Source organism: Pseudopodoces humilis, chromosome 1, assembly GCF_049639895.1.
Source record: "Pseudopodoces humilis isolate 2021_Gansu_Grassland_sample_001 chromosome 1, ASM4963989v1, whole genome shotgun sequence".
In the NCBI taxonomy this organism is placed as follows: Eukaryota; Metazoa; Chordata; class Aves; order Passeriformes; family Paridae; genus Pseudopodoces; species Pseudopodoces humilis.
In genome coordinates, this window is record NC_142200.1 from 133500271 (window position 1) to 133520903 (window position 20633).

Consider the following 20633-nt stretch of genomic DNA (forward strand, 5'->3'; position numbering starts at 1 on the left):
AGGCACAAACGTGTGGTGCTTCTTGCTCTTATGTGATTCAAGTTCCTAACAGCTTTAAGGCAAAAGTGAGGAATGCTTTTACATGGGCTCTTAATGCAGTGAGCACAAGCACTGTGAAAGCTTCCATGCATCCTTCCAGCCATACAACCAACTCAGCAACCTCTTCTATCCAAGCACTGGCCTTTATCTTAATGAAAGCTTCTCACTCCATCAATTTGTATGGACACCTGTTTTCTTTTATACTTTGCAGACATTTACCAGAAACATATTTAAGAAAGAGCAACTTATTTCACATAGGATAAAACGCGCTTCAAGTCATATATCTAGACATAAAAGTGCAGTGGCAGTAAGCTGCAGCTCATTGCTGCAGACTGCTGAAAGTGTTCCATTTCCCCAGCAAAAATATTACTATATTGAGTTTCTACTCCCTCATTTAGCCCTGTGTCATGATAGACCAATAGTTTTTGCCATCATCTTTATTTATTCTGTTCCTTTTGCCACCTTAACCTTTTCTTTGCAAAACCAGTTTGCAGCTAGCCTTAACTGCAAAATCACCTATAAAAAGACGTGGGGTTGGGTTTTTTTTAATTTTCAGAATATTTGCATTCATTCTGAAAACCTTCTCAAAGTTCAAAATGGACAAAAAACCACTACAAGTTCCTTTGAAAAAATGTACACAGTTCTCTGTTCTGTGTGAACAGCACATATTTTTTTGTGTATTCACACAACACCACATATTCAATGTCAATATATGTTGTATATCTGCAGAATTAGGTTCTTAACGCAAAAAAATCATGAGATTAAATTTCATTCTTGTCTAAGAACCTGCATTCTGGTCCTGATACCTCCATAAGAGCCATAACATACATACAAATAAAAATAAAAATAAAAATAAAAATAAAAATAAAAATAAAAATAAAAATAAAAATAAAAATAAAAATAAAAATAAAAATAAAAATAAAAATAAAAATAAAGACCACAAGTTTGGTCTAAATCTTCAGAGGTTGGATTGCTAGTGGCAAAATAACAACCAAAATTCAACCCCCTTTATCTACCCACTCTCCTTCCACCCCTGATTTTTTTTCCTCACAAGGTTTATATTCATAGCAGAAGAGGTTCTTTAAAAAGTCACGAGTGCTGTGCTAATATCCATATGCTACCAAACTTCATATCAGGACAAAAAAGACAATATTTTAAAAATATTTATGCTACTAAACATTTATTACTATAAAATTTATTTTGCTATTTATTTTCATCAAGGATATCTACACAATTAACTGTTCTCACTTACCCCTTCAATGAAGTAGTTACAATTTTGATTCAAATAGGCTCTTTGAGAAGTTTCAAGGTGAAATCAAAACTAAACTGAAAATTAAATAGATATATTAGTATTCTTCCATTTTTCTGTATATGAAAATTAAAATTATTTTAGAATTATTGTAAGTTCTTACCTTTCAGTGTCTTGAAACCTTAATTAGATCCTTAGTCCATGCTGTGTACTGCTTATCTGACAAATATAGAAACTACTCTGTGTAGCAAGGCATTTCAATAGTACAGGAGCTTTTTAATTAAATTGAAGTTGTGGCCTATGCAGAATTATCTTTCTAGGATATAATGCTATAAATTAATTATTTCAGTGTAAACAGAAATGAAATGCAACTTCTTTTATCATGCACATTTTAAAATTCCATTTAACCCTTCAAGACTAATTATTTCTAACAGGGTCCCTGACTTGGAATCTCTGTCAGCTGCATACACAAAGAAAACAAGTATCTATTGTCAAGACTAGATAGATCAAATCTATATTGTTAAGAATTGGGTGGTTAGAAATGAAAAGTAGTCATGCATGCAATTACCAAGGGGAAAAACCTGAAATAAAATCACTTTTCCCATTTTAAAAGGCTATTTCTGGATCTGAAAAGCCAGGTAAGTATCTTTGGTTCAGGAACCAGATAGTATCATAAATCATGGAACAAGATCTTCCACTAGGACAGAAACTCCCTTGATCCACCCAAAAGTAGAGATGGGAAGAAAGCTCTTTCCCATGTCACAAAATTACTTGCTTGTTTTTATCATCTCCTTTTCTCACAACAGAAACCCAATGTGCTTTGAACAAGAGAGAGATAAGAGCATGGAAGTGAGCTGTGTCATATTATTCCGTAGTCTGTTGTTGAGGGTACTGGGCTTGGGAGGTCTGAATAAATTTCTTGGCAGGCCAATATCCCAAACTGAGCACAACAGTCCTGCTGCAGGGCACTTCTCTCAATCTCTCCTCCGAGAGCAGACCCGTGCGAGGGATTAAGTATTCACCAGAGCATTGCTCGTTTCATCTTGATGCGTTCCAGAGCTACCCCACACAAAGGAATCACTCTTGCTTGAGGAAGCTATGTAGGTCGTGAGAGGACCCAATTTAAGTTCCTGGTCTGAATGAAAAAATGCAGCTGATTAAAACCAGGGAGTCACTGAAGTTTCCCAGATCCCAAATGGAAGTCTTAATGGCCGTGCTTTTCGCCACTCTGAAGAATACATTTTTCTCTCTTACAAGCCAGTAATTTCAGTTAGCCCCAGTATGAACATAAGAGATGAGCTTTTGTTCTCATCTTGTCTGCATACGGGAGCAGTTGCACAACTCTTAAATTAACTGTCGTCTCCATTGGCCAAGGCTCCAGGAAATGAGCCCAAATTTTTCATCTCAAAGACCAGCTCTGGACATCAAAATCTTAACTTGTGAATGCTTTGGCAAGAACGTTAAACCTCCATTGCTGTGAAAAACTAGTATTTTTCAGTGACTTTTTTCTTCAATAATATCCCAACCTGAAAAAAAAGGCTTTTTCATTCAAGTAAATAAATCCCATTATTTTCTTCTGATCATACTTACACTGGGTGTCTCTGATACCTTGCTGTTATTTTAATACAGAGAATGATTCAAAAACATCTTCACAAAATACTCCACAGGGACAAGTTCTTGCAGCAGAAGAATGATCAGAAGGGAAGCCAAGACAAGTGAATAGTATTGATTCTGCATCTTTTCTAGTTCACACTAGTTCTTACCTATTTTATACATATCAGAACTTGCACTACGTATCACTCAATATTCCATCACGCAGTGAGTTAAACATGCTACAAGAGAGTGCAGTAGAAATAAATAACTTTCTTAGCAAAAACATAACTCAGGAAAAGTCCCATTTTTAAAAATCCCATTCCTGTAAGCTAATGAAATATGTTAGGTTTTGCTATTTGCTATTTCTTTGTCATCTTATAGAGCATTGTCTTGCATGTCTTTTCTTATCTGCTTCTAGAAAATTCTATCTTGCTTGTTATGCTAATTTTGACAGCCCCTGCTAAAATAAGGGACAAAACCTTTTAATTTACATAATCCATATACTTTATATAAATAAAAAGCAAATAAAAAGTTCCAAAAAGTATTCTTACTTGATGACAAATCTATTAAAAGAGCAAAAAGTGTCAAATCATTTTAATGAAGAAAATGCTTTGAGCATACTAGCAGAAAGCTGGAGAGGTGAACACACGTTGCCAATGTGCTGTACAAGTCCGTGGCATACATTTACACACATTTCAAAATCTGGCATACACAAATCAATCACCAAACTCAGATTTTTCACTCGCACAGACTTCAAAAACACCAACAAACACACCTTTTCTTAGACACACTATTTCTCCATCTACAATCACTTTAGGTTGCAGTCACATACATTACTGATTTGTTCCTGAGTCCTTTTCAGTCTTTGTAACTCGGGCGTATCGGTCACAATACTGAACCCTCTTCCTTTGCTTTCTTCAAAGTCTCTTTTGTATTTTACCTACAGAATAGAAAATACAGAAGAACAGGGTTGTTTTCATTTTCCACAATGTGCCCCTAGCAATTTAGCAATTTTTTTTTAGTGTAAATAAAGCACTTGTGAAAAGCTTTCAGCCTTTAAAGGAGAAGCCTGCCTTTATCCACTAACAGAGAGAGGCAGCAACTGGGCAAAATTTCCCAGTGCCCAAGCAACTGCCTCCTCCAGGGGTGCCATGGGCTCACCTCTATGAATACTGCAACTGTGGAAATATCATTTTCAAAACAGTTACCACAGAACTATAGCACCTACTCTTACACAAAGAAAAATACCATAACTAATTCTGGAGGTCTTCTAATACACAACTTCACATTTCATCTTCTATTCGTGATTATTCTACCAGTCTCTTTCCTGGCTGAAACATAAATTACACATTAAAAAAATACTGCATGAAAAGAGTATTTAGAATGTCATGAAGTCAAACCTTTGTAAGGTATGGAATGGCTGCCTGTACAAGCTTAATATGTCCCTCTTGCACATATGCATTTGGATATCGTCTTTAATTGGGTATTCATATATTATTCTTGACAAGGCCTCTGCTTTACTGTGTACACAGCAGAGATGGTTTCATATGTGGTTGTGTCCTTTTTTCAGACCAGATTACTCAAATCCTACCATCAAGGTAGGAATATTAGTTTCCTCAGAAGCTTTTATATAGCTCTCATCACAGCTATTAATCAGTCTGCATAATGCACCCTGGAAAGTGGGAATGGCAATATTCATACTACTAGGACAACCTGCAAACTGAGGTAAAATAAGCTTAATTTCCAAAATCATACAGGGGTCTCAGGGTGTTCACTCTCCAATCCGTAACAGCTGAATATGTTCAAATTATAGGCTTGGGTCACCCCTACAAATACCCAGTACTTCTGCAAATCAGTCTTGGGGTACCCAATTTCAACATAAAGAAACAAGATGAAATCTTCAAAACCTTAAGCCACTGTTGAGCAACATACAAAACTCTGCATCAATGACAGAGTCAGGACCCATGTCTCCACGGATGGATTCAGCTACCTCACCCATAACAACTTCCTTTTACTTCCTATACCCCCTGCTTTACTCACTACACACATCCAGATTCTGCAACACCTGTGAGAGCAGCAGCACAGACAAAGCAGGATTCTCCTTCATACAGCTCATAACCAGAAAACACCCAGTGCATGCACCAAATTCAAGGTTGGCTTAGGCTTATTTCACAAGCAAGCACATAATGTTACAATGGTGATTCACAGAAAAGAAATACCTCTAAATCAAGGAGTTGAGTTTGACAAGGCTATAGAATATAGTTTGTCCTCCCCATCCTAAACTTCAATCAGTATGCTAATAGCTTTTGCTTTTTCTTTAATATAGTTCACATATAAGCCCATCAAACAATTCCTCGAGACACAGCAGTAAATGACCACATTAACAAACTACCATTTTTCCTGTGTTCCAGATTTGGAGCTGGCTATAGATTTAAGAAAAGTATAATATTTTCATGCCACCCTAGGACAAATGAAACAGACCCTTCCACTCGGGCTTTTGAGCAAACCACAGGTTGATTGGCCCATGCCTTGATGTTCATCTCCCCCAGGTTCAAGCCCTCTACAACTTCCATTTGATCACCATATTTCAGGTATCACTTTGTCTCATATTGAGTTTCTAAACTAGTCTAGTCCATCTCTTCACAGCTTCTTGTTAAATCCCTTTACCCAAGGCACTCCAATATTCATTGCCTATTATCTCCCTTCTATCAAATGGCTCTCCATTTTCACACTGACTGACTCTCAGGCTTCCTTAAACACACTGGGTGGACATGCTACTCCAGGTCTGTCTGGTGCCAAGAAAGAGGTCTTAGGAGTATCTCTGAACTTTCTATATTTGAAGTCATACTAAACTTTATCCACATTGGACAGACTTCCATGGCCAAGGACACATGACTAGCATAAAAGCCTCTTTCATCTCAGCAAGCTTCAACTCCTTAGCCCTAAATACTAAGACAACTGAGCTGTTCAACAGCTCAACAAACAGTAAAACAGCTCAACAGCTCAAACAGCTCAACAGTATCAAAAAATACTCAGCAATACTGCTGAGTATTTTGCACAAAAATTTCAAATTTGTCCTGAAGCAGGCAGTGGACATGGAAATGTTCATCCTTACTGCTTGAAGTTTACCAGAATTATGAACAAACGAATGCATCTTAGAAATGAGTTCGGCCCTGCCTAAAAGAGATTACCTATTGTTAGAAAGAGCATTTCCTGTTATTAGTTCCAAATGTACTAGCCATTAACTTCAAATGACCCTTATTCATCTTACAAAGGAACACAAGAGGAGAGGGAGGGAACTAGATAGTTTTAACTTAATATTTTTAATCCCTCAGTCAGATAAAAAGGGCTCCTACTGTCTATTAATAAATCACTTTGCAGGAATAAGGTTAACTGCAGTTCCCAGAGCAGCTACTTTGAAACCATTAAAAAAGTAAATTATTTAAAATATTAGCAGAGTTAATATATGCATTATTGGATTTTGCTACCTAACTTCAAAATGTAGGTTTGAGTTATAAAAATCACAGAGTAATGTAATGTTTCACGAAGAACAAAGCTCTGTGAAATGTGGCCCACTAAAACTCTAGTTAGTGTACGTTCTAAAGAAAAATTACCTCAGTTTCCAGAAAATGTTAAATAATAAAGATGTCATCAGTCATTTAGAACTGAAAAGAATATTCTGTATAAGAGCTGTAAACATCACTAGAACAAATTATTTAACTGTACACCCAGGGCTGTCTGGGATGGAGTTAACTTTCTCCATAACAGCCATTACAGTGCTGTGCTTTGTATTTGTACCCAGAAGAGTGCTGATAACACACCGCTGTTTTGGCTATTGCTGAGCTGTGCTTGCACAGCATCATCCCCAACATCACCTCTGTAGGCTGGGGGTGAGTGAGGGGTCAGGAGGTGACACAGCCAGGACTGACCCAAACTGACCAAAGGGATACTCCACATCTTAAATCACCATGCTCAACAGAAGGAAAAGGGGAGAGGGGACATGAGTGACTAAGGCAGCCTTCTGAAGCAACCACTGTGTACCAAAGCCCTACTTCCAAAAAGTGGCTGGACATTGCCTGCTGATGCCAAGTAGAGAATTAGTCTCTATTTTGCTTTGTTTCTGTGGGCAGTCTCTGCATTTATCCCAAAAACCTTGACTCATAAGGGGTTGGGGTTTTTTTCGTATTTTCTCCTTCTGTCCCACTTAGGAGAGAGAGTGAGAGAGCAGCTTGGTGGGCACCTGGCAGCCAGCCAAGGTCAACCCATCACAGACTGAAACCCTCAAAATTTAGTTTTGAAATGGAAGTGTGTAATCCCTAATGGCTGAATCATAAATGCAGTCATTTCCTACAAAGATGATTTTTAGTAACTCCTAACCAAAATCCCAGATCATAATGTTTCTCAATGGATCCAAAATGCAGTCTCACAGATGCAGAGCACCCTCAATGGTGCTCTGAAAAACTGATCTTCTGAAAGACAATGTGTGGCATAAACATTAGAAATTAAACTGTAATAAATCACCATAAATTAAAAAGTTTTAAGTGAAAATACTTCACGAGAAGTAATTCTGCACAGACCCACAGTGAAAGGACTAAGTGATCCAACAGATCTTCCACAAATCAAACTTCTCAGATTTGTGACATTAGCAAGAGATCTTTGAGAGACCCAAAGAGAGGAATGTGTAAATCCACTCATGAAATCACCATGAAGTGGGACATGAAGCATGACCAGAGCATCCATCTTACTCTGAGGGACAGGGAGTCCATCTTACACTCTACATAAAATATTATGCTGGAGAAAATGCTGCTCATATTTTTTTGCAGGTACACTTGGCACTTGACAGAAAAGCCACCTATTAGGATAACAAGATTAATTTTTTCCTGGGAAAAATACTCTGAAAATATAAATGGAGCATAAAAGATTGATTGTACTCTTGGGGATTTTGGCACCTACCCATAGTTCAGCCTCATTCACAATACCAAAAGCACATATCAGTTGAACAAACACCATGAGAGTGCAAAAACACCAAAGAAAAAATATCAGAGAAAGAATTCAACATGGTGGATTATCATGCTCTTCTCATCACTGGAGAGCTGTGAATAATGCTGACCTCAGAAACACTATTAATTCCATCTCCACCTCAAAAAGATACTCAGCCACTACAGAGTAAATATTAATTCCCCAAGAGTTATGGCAATATTAAAGCTAGTTTCCTGTACATTCCCTTCTTCACTTTCCCACACAGACTGGGCAGTTGTGAAATTCAGTCTCCTTCCTGATCTGAGACACTGCATAGCTCCACAGATTGTGACATCATCATGTCTCACATCCAGCAAGGAAGGACTAAGCAGGTAGAATGAGAGGATGGGACCCCTCACACCCACATTTGCCCTGAGAGGAACCTTCATAAACCTATAGTCTTTACCACACCCTGAATATTTATGAATTTGTTTCAGTATGCTGTGTTTGAGGCTTGCCCAGAGCCATCTGCTCCTTCTGTGCCCAGCACACACAACTACTTCCCAAAGGTCACCATCTGCTAATACACTGGTTTTTACAGACTGGCAAGAAATCCTCTCCCACAGTACAGGTCCTAGAGGCACATCTTGGCAAAGATGCCATTGTTTGGCTCTGCTTCTTCCATAAACCACATAGACTGGTGATTTTGCCTCAATTTATCTTACTTCTTACAAAATTAATGGCAAGACAGAGACAAAATTTACTCAGTAAATTAGGTTTTTATGAATATGACTAAAAAAATGTTTACAGGTAAATCAAATGTAAAGAACAATTCTAGACTAAATTCATTAAGACTTTTTTTTAGTTGACTAATCCTTCTTAGGGAGGATCCCAGACAGTGTCCTATCTGAAAAAGCCAGGTTTCATTTTTTGTGGTGTCATTCGTCTTCTAATACTGCCCACAGCTCTACATCTCATTAATTTTCTGCTCATATTAGAGGCACATTTAAGTCCCATTTAAGTCCCACTGTACCCAACAATGGTACCCAATGAGCTGAAGCATTTCTTCTCCTAATGGCAGTGAAACATGGTCTCTCCACTGTCACTCAATTAGAACTACTATCCACAGTAAATCTAAACAGGAATACAGGAATTGAGAATGGCATATAGAGTAGACCAAAAATTTGTTCTGAAAATTTTTATATGAACTGGAAGCTCTAGGTTGGGCATTCCTTAGGGAATTCAAGGAGCCATGGACTCCTAAAAGGCCACAGACAAACGAGTTTTGCTGTAACAGGGGACTGCAGGGTTACAGAATTCACCACAAAAGAAAAATAAAAATTCCCAAAGACTGAAGTTTGCAATTTTTTCAAATGGTCTTTAGAGTGCACAAAGTCATATTTTAGATGTTTTTTTCCTTTTTATTAAAGAGAAAAAAAGCCATTTTCACAATTCATAACTGAAGCATTCATCATAATAGTTGAAACTTTCTGAGAGAAGGAAGTTGCTCATTCAAAAAAAATGTGAAACTGAAAGTATCAATACTTGAACACAATAAAAAGCCTTTGCAGTTATATGGAGTAAAAATTTCAAGTGCCATCTCTATCATTAAATATTCTGTCTTTCTACATACCTCATTCAAACATTGGGCAAGTCTGTGCCACCCTGTGAAGTACAGCCTCAGCAAGTCTCCAACCATCTGCAAATCTCTGCAAAGTAATTTCCTGAAGATCTCAGCAGTTTTAGCAGGGAACTACTGCTAAATAACAAAAATCTTGGAATCCACGTCAGAACAGTAAAAATGTTGGATGGGGGCAAATTAAAATATATAAATAGTAGCTCTGGAGAGAATGTCTCTACAATGTGGTCTCTTTATACTGAGGATGATGCAAGTGGCTCAGAGAAAACGCATGGGCAAAAGCGTTCCATACCCCAGGATGTGCAGGGACAGGAAATTGGAGGCAGTGAGAGATCAAAAATTTCAGAATGAGAAAAAGATGGGAGTCCTCCATTTGGATATATGACAACAGCATGTGAACAGTAGCTGAGATCCAAGTAAAATGATGACAGAAGAGAGTGCAATCTGATACTGTTTCAACAGGCTTACATCCAAGCAAGTAGACTAGGCTCCACTCCATCAGAAATCACTTCCTCTAAAACTACATAGGTGCTTCTGTCCAAGAAATTATTTTTATACTACTAAGTATGCTCTAAAGTGCCTTGCACCTTGTTTTGCTGTGGGGTAAAATGGAAGCCAGTGAGATTCTACCCTTCTCTATTGAAATGTAATACTAATGTTTTCCAAAGGCTGCACACACAGAGAAGATGACACAAAAAATGGGCCAGTCTCAAAACAAGCTGATTTTCCCCCATGTCCACCACTGATTATCATCCCTTTAACTTGTGCAACAAACTTTACATCCACATTTTAGAAGCACTAAACAAATTCTTTGCAGAACTGCAGCTGAGGAGATATGAGGTTGCAACCTGCATGACGGAGCATCAGATCTTCTGTCCACTCCCTATCACTTGGTAGATGATGTGTTTGAACTACTTTATCTCCAAGGAACAGAAGTCTGGGGAGGTGAAGGATTTCTTACTATACCACAACAGAAAGAGATCTGACTTTATCACATCTCATCTCCAGGCAGAAAATTAATATTATATATATATATATAAAATCCAAATGTAGCCTGATAAATTACCACAAATTTTAATACTCTCAAAATGAAACCACTGACAGCAAACTCCTCCAAACAGAATGATAATTATCCAACATAGCAGGGGGGTGGGAAGGAAACACATTTTAATGTCTCATGTATAGATTTGTTAAATCCTGGAATATTGCTTTTATCTCCAGGGTCTGAACTAAACATATAGCCCCTGTCTTGCTGTTTTCATCATTGGGAAAGAGAATGGCCAGGCAACCACCAGGACAGCTATAAACTCATGAGCTGTGTACTCTAAAGGAAGTATGCAGTAAATCATGAGTATGTGAGCTGCTATATGCCTACACTCCACAGCAGACAGAAAATGTGTAGCTGCTGGTTGTCTAAGGCACCAAGACTGAGCTAGCAAGTCCTGCTGAGAGGCAGGATGTGTTAGCTCAGGCTCAGCGCCATGCAAACCATGGTCATGCAGCACAGAGTTGGCTCACAGTACTAGCAGAGCTCAGAGGCATCTGGCCACCGGGTACCAGAAAGATATTAACACACAAATGCACATCCACACAAAAGACAGGCAGCTACAGCTATTCTGGGGGATTAAAAATGAAGCAGCAAACAGCCCCTTCCCTGAAAAGCCCTGCCAAATAAAATCTCATAAAACCTACTTAATAAATATTCCAAACAACACGATGGTCATATTCATCCAAGTACAGAATACTCACACAAAAAATCAAGCCAAAAACTGAACTAAAAGAAACAGCATGGCATGTAAAGAAGATTAACCACAGAAGAGATGTAACGAAGACTGACCTCAGAAAATTGTAATACAGACCAAGGGCACAAGTTGTAGTCATATGCTAGAAAAGGTAACCAAAATAAACACTAATGGGCAGCATAAACTAGCACATGACAAGTGAAAAAAAAAAGAACCTGTAAAACTTTAACAAACTGCCAAAAAAATCAGGGAATGTTCGCTGCTGTAGCAGAAGAAAGAAGCTGAAATGAGTCCAACTGAGAGCCATCAGAATGCAGCCCAGAACAAAGTGCAGAGGAAAAGGAACTGAAAAATCTAGATTTGAGCAATACAGATGTGCAGGCACACAGGAGTCACAGAAAATAACAGGACACAGTGCAATTATACCCTCTGGCATCTGGTAACAGTTTAGCAAGCTTGAGATCTCTCTGTCACTCAGACACCATGTAGCTGGCACCTTACATACCACTCACATTAGTAAATATCCTCTTGTCTCATTCAGCTACAGCTCCTCTTGTTTATTTCCATGGTAAAGACACACCATCTTTTATTCCACAGAGTTAACAGGTCATTACAGATCATTTGACTTTAGGTGCTCTCACAGAACCTCCTTACAACTGCTTGTTGTGCAACTTATGGCTCGTTTCTTGAAAACTGATGTATCAAATGGGAGCCTGCAGTGCAACCCTGGTTGTAAAATGCGTGCACATTGCACATGACTTGCGCCCCCTTGGCCATATTGGTTATGAAAGTCTCATGCAGTCAGTTCCTCTGTACAATCAAGGCCAGAGAAGAGGGACTGCCAATCTCTTCCTCTTAACTGAGAGCAAATTCTGAAATCCTTAACATTTTGTCTGCCTTCCAAGTTATCTTTCTTCCACTCATTAATAAAGATAAAGCCAAAGTTATTGAAGGCACCATGAAGGTAGCATAGGGCTTTAGAAGGAGCTTAATTTTCAAATGCTGGAGGGGAAAAAAATATGAAAGTCCATATAATCAGTTTCTAGTTAATACATACTGCTTGGCACCCAGAGATTAGTCTTAGTTAAACTCCAGGCAGAATTTGACTGTAAACCCCATTTTTTCAAGACTAAATTCTCTATTTTGTTCTTCATTTTAAAGCAAGAAGAAAAGGAAGTTGAGCGCAAAATCATACACATAACAAAGGTCATTTCATACCAGAAAATACGTAGTGGGCAGTTCAGTCTTCTATGTTTAGATTTTCATTCATTTTCAACCGTGAATGTCACATATATCTGAGTATCTTAATAAATTTCAGCTGCAGAAGGAACAGACACAGAAAATATTTTCTCCCAACTAAAATTCCAAAAACTATCATACGGCAAATGTTTGTAAAGAGGATTGAATCCCTGCAAATATTAATTTTTGAAGTAGTCCATTAGCTGAATGTGTTTGAGGGAATAATTTCTTGCACAATTCAGTATGTAGGTAACCACCTATAAATGCAAATCTAATATTCACATCAGCAGCCTCTCAAATAACATGATAACAACAAATAGAGTGAAATTGTTAGACAGGCAACTCATATAATTTCAAAATTATAGCCACGTGAACCAAGATCAGAAAATGCCAAAGGTCACCAATAAAATCAGAGGTGCAACCTGATTCTGTCTTTTTTAAACAAATGCTGATGCTCAAATCCTGAATACATCAATTCCAACACCTCCAAATCATTTGCCTCTACTCCTAGAAAATTCTTGCACTGGTAAATCTACCTCATTTGCAAAGATGATACCTGCACATGACTCCAGAGTCCCTGGCCAGGGAACTCCAGAGTTCGCCATGCTCATCAGGAATTGGACCCCAGCCCTGCCACAACTCACTGGAAAGGAGATACAGGTTATCCTTGGCTCCTAACACTAAAGGACCCAAGAGATATATATGAGAAAATCTTAGCCACATACTCAAGGTGGAACTCCTCTAGAGAGAACATGGTAACTTGGGGCTAGTTTTGAGGTGTTGACGGTAACAGGGAAATTAGGCCGCTCCATTTGTCAGTTATCTAAGTAAAATGGGCAGTAAAAATACATCCAGCTCCCTCATCCTACCCCCATCAAAAACATTTGCTGCTCAGACTCTCAGTTTAACATCCTTACACTGAGATCAAAGAATTAAATCATCCTCCAAGCCAGGCCCTCAATTTTAGGATCTTCTTTGGGTGCCTCAACTAAAGAATTCTAACTACATTCAGTTTATCCTTTAATACCATTACCCTAGGGAATTCTTTGGGTGGTGGTACCTGGCCAGAAACTGTGGGCTTGTTGGACATAAAGCAGATGCCACTACACACAATCTCATCAATCTACTAGCTTTTACAGTGACTGGAAAGACATTTTTAGAGAACTCAGCTCATCCTGAAGATACTTCAAGCATCCTAAATATACCTTAAAATGTAAAAATAAGAGTCAAAAATACCTAAAATAGCTTTAGATATCTTGAGATGATATCTAAAGATATCTTAGAAGTGATACATAAAGCCAGGTAAAATGAATTTGATCCAGAGCTCTAACACTCCCCATTATATTGTCTGTACATCTCCTGTGATGCTGTATTCTCGTGAGCTACTTCAAAATAAATTCATGACCAGTTTCCTGAATGTTCAGAATTCTAGAGCTGCACACAGATACACACAGTACTGAGTTTGGTGTGGGATCAGTTTTCAGACACAGAAACTATCAGCTGCATACAGCAGTGGTTTTTAAATTGAGAGCTGAATCACCAGATTTTTTCAAACTGTGCCTGTAGAGCAATATGTAAAACCTAACTAAAAGAGTGATTATTTATGATGTGCAAAGGAACGAGAAGGGCAAGTTACCCTTTAAATACATCCATTATTCATTCCTACTGAATACACATGACTTCTGCTTCAAACAGTGAGGGATATGTTGTGAGAGATGCCCTTCTAATAAAAACAAGGCAGGAATGTTAGTACCAGAAGGTTCCCTGCAGGCTAAAAAGTGACAGTTGGCTGGGCTAGGATCAGAGCAAAAAGTGGGGTGTAGCAGCAGGGCCTGCTTATATAGGAAAATAAAAAGAAAAATAAAAGAAAGGGTCCACAAATTGAAGAAATTACTCTAGAAATTAACTGAAAAGTGTTGAGGGGGATGGGGAAAAAACCAGAACAAAACACAACTGCTTAAGAAAAGGAAGACCAGGCATCCCGAAGGAGCAGATAGAGGCTGTACTTTCCATTTCTTAGCAGAGATGTTAGCTAGTAATTATGAGCAAGCAGTAGGGGAGGGAGGGAAGAGAAAGAGTTGCAAATCACTCCAGCTGTAAAAACTGTTCCCTTTGTTAAATGGCCCTTAGTGAGTGGAGAGAAGGTGAGAATTTAAAGAAGGGTCTTTGTTATTTAAATGCTATCCCGTGCTGCTTTTTCAGAACTTCCTTAGAAATGTGTAATGAAAGCAACTATTTTTCAGTTCCAAGCCATAGGCTTAGGGTTGGAGTTTTTTTATTTACTGACCAGGGAAAACTAGGAAAGAGGTCATTCCCTCTTATAAAAGAGACAAATGACGTCCTTATAGCCGATACACCCTACCTTCTGATTGCTTTTAATGTTTTGAAAACATTACACGGATGAGCGCCATCACTACTGTAGAGTCCTCTACTTGTGAAACAGACACTGATTCTGTAAACTTTTCCATAACTTCCAATGCTGTTTATTTTTCTTTCTCACCTCCAATAAAGAATTTACCCCTCCCAGCACAATCTAATCTTTTTATTTTAGGGGAGGGAGTTTAGTGACAGAGACTATCTGACAATAGTGATACAAACTCTATGTGACATTTGTATGCAAGGAAATAGACTAGCACATTACATTTAAAAAAACTCCAATATGCTAATTTTCTTGGATATTACATGGTTTGTATATTTTTTTAGAGATTTCTTTATCTAGAAGGAAGAAGTGTCAGCCTACATTCAGCCAGCATGCTATATCCCCTTTTTAATAACTCTGGAAACATCATATCCTACAGGTAAGGTGCTACAGGAATTTTGTCCTGCCCTGTCCAATTCACCTGTGCAGGGAGGTGTACTCCACACAAAGCAAGCCCAGCTTCTGAGAGTAGTAACAGAGCCAGCCTGCACAAATCAAACAAGCTGAATAAAAGATGCATTTAAATTTAATGTTCATTAATTGCAGAGAATTTCAACCAATGCCTACAGTACCCTGATGTGCTTGCATAATAAGAAAGGAACACAACTTGGGACAATTGCACAGTGTGCTTTCCAACACACTTATTTGAATTACAGAGATTAAAAACAAGTTTCACACACTTTGAATAGTGATTATCTCTTTTCTTGAAAATGTTTAGTATTTTCTGCTGTGGGGAAAAGTAGCTGTAAGTTTGATCTTTAGGCCTCCTCTCAATTACAATTCATAGACTTCGAGAAATGGTAAATATTGCAAAATTAGTTCTAGGACAATACCAAAAAGAAGCTCAAGGAAAAACACTCTTCACAATGAAAAAAACAAGAGAAGCTACATCCTTGTCACTCCACACATCTACCTGTGTAAAGCACATTTGAGTCATTATGTCTTGTTGTTTAAACAGGCCATACAGGACTAAGTCTGGGCAGGCACGTCAAGGGTGTTGTTTCCACCACAATGTTGGTTTTACATTATTTTCCTGTCACAAAGCTTAATTGCACATTTTAAGTCTGGCCTGATGGAAAGATATGAAGGAGTATTTTCCAGAGCATAGGAAACTTTCAAGGGAGGCCACTCGGATGTATCTTCCCTGAAAGGACTACTACTGAACACTGTGTGTTGTAGTGGGACTGTGTCTGTACCCAGCAGGAACATGGACTTCTCAAAACCCAGTTTCAGCTGCACTTATTGTTTGGAGGGGTGTGCTCTGCATGATGGCTTGCAGCCATCTAGGGACACCATGTTAGCAGGGAAGCAGACACTGGTAGAGCAACGAAGATCAAAACCCGCCAAAGGAAAGATGTCTGTCTTTTTTGACACCTGCAGAACACCCTGGAAACAGGCACATAACATAAAAGTAAAGTGAGCAAAGAAATAAAGACATCATATATTCAGCACAAGACAGAGGGTGCTGAAAAGAAAGTTGTTGCTACAACCACTGTCAAATAACTGCAAGAGGAAAGGAATTATATGAAATTACTAGATGAAGGTACATTGTACACAGAGCATTAGAGACAGCTATTTGTTACTTATTATTGCTCTCATTTCCTTGTCTGTTTACAGCCTTGTCCTGATTCTTACAGATGGAGTTTAAGCTCTTTTCAGGCAGATACAGTTTTTTTTGTGTTGAATTTGTACAGTTCCTGGCAAAGCACTCTAGGACTACAGCCATTAAATACTGCAGTAATTTGGGTATTTGCTGAGAGCTGACATAGTGGCAGCTATTCTTTCTGCCAGAATTCAACCAGAGTGTTCAGATGGACACACCTATATTCACTGAGCCACGGCACCCAGGGGTTCATGTCAGTGTTGTTCAAAGTGTTTGGGGTCTACAAACCAGCAGAGTCCAGAAAATCAGCTACAAAGTCAGAGGAAGAAAGAACACATGGAGGACAGGCAGCAGTAAAGTGAGGAATTACACTCCACTCCCTGACCCAGACCTGTGTCAATATGGTGCATTAAATGCTTGTCTCAGAGGTATCAATACTGACACAGGCACTGTCTGTACCAGACTTTTGACGAGTGTGAGAAGCACACATTCAGGCAGCTTGTCTGTCACCACGTGCATGGCTCACATCAGCATACAACACAGGCATGGAGAGCAGAGTGTGGATGGGATCTCATACCAGAGAAATATTATTTTTTGTTAGCTTAGTCTGACTTCCACCACTCTGAACAAACTGTGCACTGTGTGTGCACACTGTAACCTCAGGCAATGGTTCTGTCAGTCCCAGCCCATCGTGCCCCTGATAGCAGCACCAGTTCAGATTTGGTGCTCAGATCGACGAGGTACCAGATGGCAATCGGATGGCTGCACATCCAAAATGCCCTGCTCTTCAGGGTGGCTCTTCATTTGTTTGCTACACACTAGTAATAACCCAAGAGGTGGGAGAAACTCCTGTAGCACTCCTGGCAGATTCACCCTGCTGGATTCTGCTTGCAGCAGGAACTCCTTGTCCCATCCTGGCAGTGCTGGTGCTGCAGAGGGGATGGAGCAAGGTCAGGGGCAGACCTTCACCTTCAGCCTTGGAGGCTCCTCAGTGGAGCAAGGTCTGCAAACCACATGTGTGAGAGTCAGCAGTGTGGAGCTCCAGTGGGAGACCCAAGTGGTACCACGGAAAGAGAGCGGGAGATGGAATCACCAGCGAAAGAGAAGAACAGAAGGGAAGAGAATTTCAAGGATAAATTTAAGAGATTTGTGATATTTTTCTGGCTGCATGAAAGAATTCTTGGGACCCTCAAAAAATCCTGGATCTGTCTCAGTAATTTTTGAAAGAAAAATGGAGGGGAAATATCTTTGGCATTGCAAGAATACCAGGTGGCTTCACTGTTTGGCAACCATCTGGTCTCAGTTTTCTCTTTGTTAGTAGCACCAGCATCAAATGAGACAGAAATAGAAAATGTTAACTTTTAAAATATACACAATTAGACAAATAAAAGCTACCACCAAGGAAAGGGAATCCAGCAAATGGATAGCAGTGTGAAACACATAGCAAACCATTTAAAAGAAAAAAATTAAGCCACAGCCACCCTGAATTAGAACTAAACTGCAGTTAATTTAATGCTTGCAATACTGCACAAGAATTATATTTTTTCTAGTTTCCTAGTAGTTTCTCATCATCTTCCCCTCCAGGTCCTCCACACACACAGTAGAAGAGCTGCAGAAACAGACAGAAATGTTCAGATTACACAGAAGGCAACTGATGACAGAAGAAAAAAACTAGAGGAAGGAGGGAAACAGCAGCAGTGCCAGAACTGTAGGTGACTACAAAGGAGCAATCCAAAGGCCCACATTTCATGATCTGTCAATTATAATTAAATTTAAAATAAGCCATAGTTGAATTTCACATGGAACTTTTTTGTCAAAGATAGTGATAAGAGCGCAAAGAATTTAAGACATCTCTGAAGTGTCATTTCTTCAAGATGGTGGTTATTGACCAAAATGAAGATCAGTTATTTAAAATATGAAGTGAATGCAAGGCTAATTTTTCAGATGGAAGGAGAGGGAAAACTGTCTGCAGATTGATTTGCCTCAATGTAAAACCTCTTGTTTGTTCACATGCAGTAGGCAATTACATGACACTGCTTTTGCAAATTACTAATATAGTACTTTTGCATGAAGAGTTTTGGCACAAAGTTTTTGCTTCATTATTTTAGAACTGAAAAAAATCACCAAGTAGAAACAGAAAAATAACAATAGCAAACAAATCTAATTTGAAAATTAAAGAAGAAAGGCAGTTCAGCAACCAAAGACCTCCTGGCCTCTGCCACTTGACTTCATGGTCTTATTCCAGCTGTCAGAGAAAACAATAGATGAAAACACAGTGAGAAGATTGAATATTCCAAAAAACTGCAACAAGGTCCCATAAATGCCAATGCATACAATGTAATCATTTCCATCAAAGAATAGCATCTATTTATCATGGTATATGGGCAGAAACTTGTTATCACAATCATATTGTGCACTAAGATTAAACACTACTCTGCCATGAGAAAACTCTTGACAAGTATCTTGAATTTTTAATTATTTCTTTTTATTAACTTCTCCTAATTTTTAACAGCTGTGTAGTGGTAAACTTGCTTTGCCCATTTCCACCTGCCAGCTAAATTTCTGACAAATACTTTATCTTCTGAAATTATTAATTATGGGTAGATGCCAACTGAATCTTTTATTGGTTCAACCCAATAAGGGGCATCCTGCTGAACATACATTTAAAGACACACCAGGCACAGAGTGAGAAAGAACCCCCAATATAAAAAATAGGGTTTTCAGGAACCCTAGAAAAGCAGAGATGTGGCCACTGAGCTGAATCCCCATAGCATCCATGGGAATTCCAGTTCAAACCTAGTACTGAGGACTCTGCACTGGTATCTTTTACCAAAAGCAGTAAAGTGCTAATTAGAGCACCACAGCTTCAATACCCTATATACTCTATTCAAATCATGACAAAAATAACTACAATGTGGAAACATGGGTCAACAGAAGATCAATAACCCTGTCTCCTCTCAGTTGCCCATCACTTTGCTAAGTGAGTAAAAAACCCAAAAATTACACCACAAAAAATACGTGGCTGGGTGATGACACAGACAGCACAGAAAAAGAACTGAGAATTTCCTGAGAAAATATCATCCCCTTTTCTATTATTCTTTAACAGTCAATATAAAAGATATTCCAGTTTTAAGGGAAAAAATTAGACACAGATGTGTGTTGCCATAACTGTTACTAAATACTTCAAGACTTAAAACTAAAAGCCCTATCTAAACTGTATTTTGGCAAGGATTTATAGAGTGTTATTTGGGTAACATGGAAAAAACTGATACATATCAAAGGTGGATTATTTTATAAAAACTCCCTATTATGCACACTTAATATCTTAGAATTTCTTGCTTCTGTTCTCCTTGATGTGATGACTATTAAAAGACTATATGTAAAAAAATTCTTTACAAACTGTTCTCAAACCAGAGGCATGTCATTCTCTCAAAACTATTCAAGCTTGACATTATTTTAAGTGCTGAGAGTAGTATGTACAGAAATTAGACAGGCTGAATTTCAGAAACAAAAAAGTTTGAGTTATCACAAAAATATTTGTTACCAAGATGCAGTGTTACTACTGTGTTTTAATGGCTTAGGAAAGGCATTCTTAACTAGCTGAGTATTGCTATTTTTAAATGTCAGTGAATATTTATATAACAGCTTATCACACTCATCCACAACAGTCTCTGTCTCTTTAAGAGTAAAATGTATTAATTTTTTTTTTTTAGATTTATCTATAAATCAACATAAAGCTGGCAATTTTGACTAGGAAGTCAGGAAATCAGCTCAGCAAATATGGTAAACTGTTCATAATTTCTGTCATTAAGTGTAATATATATCAGTGACTGTCCACATAAACCACTGCAGATGTCATAAACCAGGCTGAACAACCAGCCTGATAGTACAACAGTTTTCTATAACATTTCCCACATTTAAACCATACATTTAGAAACAAACAGATTCAAGAAACTGTACCAGCTGGTGGAAGGAAAACACAAACAGATCATGTTCTGTTTTTATTTGAAATAGGAAGATGGGGATCAAGTATCTTGTACTTCAGAGTTCTCCAAGTCCTTGCCTACTAATTAAATTCAGACACTGACCAGTGACACATTTCAGTTTGACCTCAGCCACCTAATGCTCTGAAAAGAATGTACAGGGAAAAA

At 38.4% G+C, this 20633-nt stretch overlaps 1 protein-coding gene across 5 annotated transcripts in view; it reads right to left on the bottom strand.

Moving 5' to 3' along the window:
- NEBL (nebulette) overlaps positions 1 to 20633 on the bottom strand; it is a 249713-nt gene that overhangs the window by 134508 nt on the left and 94572 nt on the right. For 3 of the 5 annotated variants that reach the window (XM_088052370.1, XM_088052360.1, XM_088052367.1), the window contains exon 1: positions 1292 to 1428. Coding sequence is in view for 2 of the 5 variants with exons in the window: in XM_088052390.1 (XP_087908516.1) it covers positions 3714 to 3821 (108 nt within the window). In the remaining 3 variants the exon portion in view is untranslated. Of the gene's footprint in view, positions 1 to 1291; positions 1429 to 3713; positions 3822 to 20633 lie in introns of those variants that run through there. The other 2 variants (XM_088052390.1, XM_088052386.1) reach the window with 1 other exon arrangement.